At 30.3% G+C, this 6,026-nt stretch overlaps 1 protein-coding gene across 1 annotated transcript; it reads right to left on the reverse strand.

Moving 5' to 3' along the window:
- Nucleotides 1–518: 518 nt before the first annotated feature.
- LOC150027449 (uncharacterized) lies at nt 519–5,553 on the reverse strand. Its single transcript, XM_090302372.1, has 7 exons — nt 5,452–5,553; nt 3,272–3,454; nt 2,664–2,740; nt 2,206–2,355; nt 1,827–2,128; nt 1,666–1,730; nt 519–1,558 (listed from the first exon to the last, which is right to left on the reverse strand). Exons 1-7 carry the CDS (start codon nt 5,551–5,553, stop codon nt 728–730), a joined length of 1,710 nt encoding a protein of 569 aa, XP_090158498.1. The 3' UTR covers nt 519–727.
- Nucleotides 5,554–6,026: the final 473 nt, after the last annotated feature.

Genomic DNA, 6,026 nt, shown 5'->3' on the forward strand with positions numbered 1-6,026 from the left:
TTTTCATAATATTTTCAATGTTATTCTTTAACAGGTAAATACTAACATAAAATATTAAAATTTATAGTAAAACTGTTTATAAAGCAAAAATTATAATATGTAGCATCCAGTTAATGGCATAAACATTAAAATTTTCATAATATTGATAATAAAAAAAAGCAAAATCAGGTTGATTTTGGATTAGAGTGCGTATAACAAACTTTACATGTGATTGTCTTTACGAAAACTATATTTTATTTTTTTGGGTTCTTAAATTCTGACATATATATTTGAGTTATCAACAAGATTTATTTTTCCAAAAAACTATTTCAATGCTTATAAAATATACATAATTTATAAAAATTGTTAACTTTTTTAATCACATACTATGAGTTTGACCTAAGGCTCATTAACGTTATAAACTAAGAGGAAAATATTTACTACTAATTCAAGACAGTGAGGAATTTGTGCAGCAGAAGATCTATTGCTGCTAGATAATAGAATTAACAAAAAAATGTATGAAGAAAGCAACCGTTTATTTCTCCAATAATCAGTCATTATTGTAATGGAAACAACTACCACGCAACTAGAAATAGAAATAGAAATAGAAATAGTTTAAAGTAACTATGATTTTGACCTAAGGCGGTTTTTGCTAAAGAACAAAGAGCCACTTAGGATATTCAGAAACCTTATTAGACATGCAGTTTTGAAAGGAACCTTTACCCTCTTCTTCAATCCCAAAAGGATTTCACTTTCTATTGTCGGGGTCATGACCACCATTTTCGTTCAGTCTCACGTTGTTCGGAAGACGGACACCACCGAACCGAAACTGAGAGCGAGCTTCAGTTCCAACATTGGGTGGAGAAGAAATTGTTGTTTCACTGAGAGATAATGGTGGAGTTTGTGGGGTCTGAACATTGGTTGGCCTGAAGTTTTGAGCCAGCTGATTAGCCCTCTCATTCTGAAGTTGAGCCATAAGTTGTGCATTCATTGAGTTCAAGTTGGCACTCAGTTCCCTTGGAAGAGCACTGGCCAAGGGGTGAAGTGAGTTAAAAGCTCCCGTTGAAGAGCCTTGAAACTGAGGACCAAAGATACCATTTGAGGATGGGTTGATCCTTCCCCAGTTGAGAGCTTGATTACCCTTCTGAACATGAAAGGGAGGAATGTCAAATCTAGGACTAGGCCTATGAATTGGAGATTGGGCACTTGGAAACTGAAATGCGGGGGTCTTGTAGACTGACTGAAATCGATGTCCCTTTGATGCAAGAAGTTCTGATCTGTCAGCTGTGTCTGCAGGCATATAGCTGTTTGGAAGATATGGTAACATTTTAGAACCCACCATTTCCCACTTCTCAGCTAATTCTCTTCCAGTTTTGTTCCTTATAAATTGCAAATCTGGATCTTCAAATTTGACATTCCAGTTATTTAGACCATATTTTTTGACAAAACTCAACAAAGCCTCAAGTTCCATCTCAGACCAATCATCATCAATGTCTTTGTAATTAATAAACGATGAATATGTGCTTGAGGTTTTAGCGCCAAAGTTTCCAGAATATGCAGAACCTAGAGCGAGACCTTTCTGAAAGAAATCAAGAGCTTGGTCTAGTTAGCTTGATGATGAAAGGTTTCCACAATAAGAAGTAATCTTTGTAAAGAGATTTAAAATAGGTGTAAAGATCACAGTACCTCTAATTTCGATGAAGAGTTGAAAGTGTCTTTTGGCAATGGAGATGAACATTGAATACTTGCACCTAGAAAGGAAAATTCCGCTTAGTTAGTGCCCAGTTTTAAGATGATATCACTGGATTTGATTTAGCTTTTATCATGTCAAAGTGTTAATTCCTTACCTTTCCAAGACGCAGAAGCATTATTCACTGCACCAAGTTTATTGCGGATAATTGTCTCAAAGTCATAGAGATTATTTAAAGCTGGTCCTGAAGTTCGAAGGGTTGCGTTAATCAATACCTCTTTCCCTTTTGTAGTTTGATTAGGTACAGCTGATTCTGAACTTGTAAGGGCTATGTTCATCGAACTCATTTTTTCTTTCCCTTTTGTAGTTTGATTCGGTGAAGTTAAACCTGAACTCTCGATGGGCTCCTTTGTGTTCATCCAAGACAGTTTTTTCCCCCCTCTTATAGGTAGCTTATCACTGCTGCAACATATTTTAGACTTAAGGCAGTATTTTATTTAGCACAAACAAAACAAACCCTTAGGTAGTAGACTTACAGTTTCCTTGTTTTGTTCTGCTCGTCTTCATCAGATGCTGCTTCTGTTCGATCCATTTCAGCTCCATGCGGTTGAATTTGTGACGAAGAGTGTATAAGACATTGATCAGCAATAGTTGATACATTTCTTTTCTCCTCTGAGTTGGTAGGCCTGTTGATTGATTCATGGAATACCAAACTTTACTATTTTTTCCACAAAATAAGCAACGGGTTCTATATCTATGCACCACAGACATTACACGGATACGACATGAGTGTCTGTGCATGATTTTCTAACATAAGTTTCTCAAACAATCTGAGTAGAGGACATGGTAAAAGGTATTGACATGGCTAAATAAGGAAGTGGTCTGACATAAATTATGAAAGAAAACAAATATTTGAGAGAGCAACCAAAGAATAAAAACTAAAAAACACTAAATAAACCAAGCTACAGATTACTGAAAGAAGGGAAATTAGTACCTAAGCAGAAGAGGTTCCGAAATGTTGTTTTCGTCGGAAGTTCCCCCTTTTTTTCCAACTTCACTTGGTTCATCCAGCTTGCGATTGTGGAGCATAAAAATCATTAAATGGCATAGCAGGAACAAATATTATCAATGGAAAATATATATGTAAACACTTTCATGATACTATTAATAACCATAAAACTTAATGTGAAAGCACGAAAAATTGAATTGAAGACTTAAGATTTCTCTCATTTTAATTTCCATTCTAGTCATGAATAACTTTGCTATTGCTTGCTTAAATATGAGCTTTCTTTATCAGGGAGATTTTCTAAAAATAATGATAATTTCTATATAGATGATTAAGGTTTCATTTCTCTTAATATTAATTCTTTGTTTGTGTTGTCTTAAGTTTTTGTTTAGTCCAGTAACTTTTCTAACTTATTTTCAAACACAAATTATATAACAATGTGCGAAGTGGAATTGTAAAACAAAATTTTCTCCAGTGATAAGTGCAAAACAATAAACAGAAAAAATATAAATCAAAACTCAAGTAAAAGAGGGTGCAAACTATGTTGACCAGTGTTAAAGAAAAATGGTTAAAGAAATTTGATACTAAAAGCATACCTCATCAACTGAGGTGAAATTGGAGGACTCTGACTCAGCAGCTTCATCTTTAGACAATTTTAATTTCTTTCTGTCTGTTGCATATTTGGAATGCCTGGAGGAGGAACCTTTTTGCTTCTTAGTTCTCTCGAATTTCTCTGATGACTTTGGAAGATCTTCACTTTTTTCTCCATCAGGAATAGGCTTCAAATGAAACAAATAAAAGCAAGTATATATTTTCAAGAAATCAAAACTAATTTTGCCCATAACAATAATATTCACAAGCATTTCAAGTATGCTAGTAACATTTCTAAAACATTCTGTTATTTTGACAAATATTGATTATGCTGGTTGATATGAATGGAAATGAAGGGTAACTTTAGAAGTTATAATAACATGTTTTTCTGAAAATTATTTATATGCAACCCCAGAGAGTTTTGATTATCATTATTCTTCTAGAAAAAAACCAGTTCAAAAAAAATTGAAAACCATTTTAATATAGTACTCATTCATGATTTCTTTAGCATAATTACGAGGTAATATTGAGAATGCTACACTCGTGATCAAATGGTTTATATAATGTGTGATATAACATATAACTGTTTACTTAAGAGATAAATAAAATATTTCAGGTATCATAATAAGTTTGATTATAATTGCGATAAGTCATGGCAACTAATTATTAAACAACCGACCCTCTGTATGAATTATGAAACTTTCCAAAAATATATATATTAAAGCATGGTATGAAATGTAGAAGTTAAGTAATTGAAGAACATAAAATAATTAGAAAAGTAAAGGGTTTTTTTAGGTAAGAAAATAAAAAATTCAGTTAATATGTTTAAAGAGACATTATTTTTATATAACCACTGGATGTTAATGTGTATTGACTATTTAGGATATTGAATGCTTATTTACTAATTAAGGATTACCTATTATTTTTTATTTTTTATCGGTAAAAATATGAATTAATGAAAAATATTTTGAGAACAATCTAACTTTATTAAAAGAAATTATAATACTATTACATAAAAAAAAAGTTACAAAAAACTCTTATAATACCTAAATAAAAAAATGAACATAATCCATATAGCAAGTTTGTCAAAGGAAGAAATCAAAGTCATTAGGAAAAAAATGATACTTAGGAGTAATCAAAACTTCTTGAGGATGGTGAAACAATTGAAGCTCGACAATTTTAATATGTCAAGACAAGATGTGAAGTTATTTCATGTGAAACACAAGATCAATTTTGGGATACATTCATTAGGGTTTTTAAGTATAAAGATCTAGAACAAAAGTCGGTAAGCATACATAAAATTTAATGAAATTTAATGAGGATTTTGTAAATAAGGGGAAATATTAATTTAAATGTATTAAGGGACATTGTTCTTATTTAACCACTAGTATTTGAAAGATCATTGATATTATGTATTTAGAATATGCAGTTAGTTTATCAAAGTATCCTCCCAAATTTTCTAACAATGCATATATTTTTTCAACAATTATTTTTAAGAGTGATATAAGTTGATAACCCTCTATTATATTAGAACGAAAAAATATTTTTTTTTATTAAAAAAATATTTTAAAATTATATTAATTAAATTACAATTGTAAATTGATGTTTTTAATATAGCGTTGTTAAAATAACATTTTCATATCTTTAATTCTAATAAAAAATGAAAAATGTTAAATTATGCTTTCTTTTTCTGTTTTATGTAAGATTGGGTCAGTCTTAATGTATAGGTCCATTAATCCTTTTTCTGCCACTTAGGCAGTCCCTTTTTCATATATACATACCCTCTATACAATTTATGTGTGCTTTTATACAATTTAGGTACGGTGTTTATTTGATTAATGGGGGATTATTTTCTTTCTCTCTGTTACGACTTTTCTTCCCACCCTCTTATTACGTTTTCTTGTATCTAGATTAGGGTTCATCTGATTTTCTTCCAAATTCATTGTACAGCATTTTTAGGTGAACTTAAATCAAGAATAAGCATCATCTTCACCAAGTAAAAAAAAAAAAAATTATTATAAATTGATTCTTTAAATATATAATTGATAATTTTTTATTATTTATCTGCAGATCTGCTAGGCTATGACCTTCATGAATTAACAAATAATCTTGAGCAGTAATGTAAAAAATTAGCATATAAATAATAAGCCCATAGGGGAGAATGAAAAGGCAAAACGAAGCTTACTGTATTCTCTACCTTGTCTGAATCAACACTGCTCTTACTAGCTTCTGATTTTGAAGATGTGTCTTCAACAACATTTTTCTTTCGGAGATTACTCGATTTCATCCTTAATAAACTCACTGTTTATGTACAAATCAAAGACTCAAATCATGACAACAAATTGTATATGTTGGAGTAATCAATCGATCAATAATATATTAATACAATATAAAGCTCATAACACAGTTACTATAATGTTTTAATAAAATGAATAGTAAAAATTAAAAGGTGGTCAATTAATTATATATATATATATATATATTATAAATAAAATTATGTACGGATGAAAATAAGTTTACTCAAATTTAATTAGTCGAGATTTAACGGATCCTCAAATTAAGATCTAAGAAAAAAAATACACTGATGAAGAGTGAAGACCAACAAGTAGTAAAAAAATTGATTTAGGAAAGAATGATGTGTTTTTTTTAAAAAAATTATTACTTTATAGTAAAAAAAAAATCTAATATATTATAAAATCTTCGGAATAGTGTAGTTTTTAAAGAGTGAAATGCAATACTATGACATTCAAATATATTTTT

This window comes from Phaseolus vulgaris, chromosome 5 (genome assembly GCF_051622355.1).
Source record: "Phaseolus vulgaris cultivar YP4 chromosome 5, ASM5162235v1, whole genome shotgun sequence".
Classification (NCBI taxonomy): Eukaryota; Viridiplantae; Streptophyta; class Magnoliopsida; order Fabales; family Fabaceae; genus Phaseolus; species Phaseolus vulgaris.

What these genes read in the sequence shown, in the direction of transcription:
- LOC150027449 (XM_090302372.1), bottom strand. Translation starts at nt 5,553, where the DNA reads ATGAAATCGAGTAATCTCCGAAAGAAAAATGTTGTTGAAGACACATCT. An exon ending in CAGACAAGGTAGAGAATACA is followed by an intron (nt 3,455 to 5,451) that starts GTAAGCTTCGTT and finishes TTTCATTTGAAG; the next exon opens with CCTATTCCTGATGGAGAAAA. An exon ending in ACTCTTCATCGAAATTAGAG is followed by an intron (nt 1,559 to 1,665) that starts GTACTGTGATCT and finishes GATTTCTTTCAG; the next exon opens with AAAGGTCTCGCTCTAGGTTC.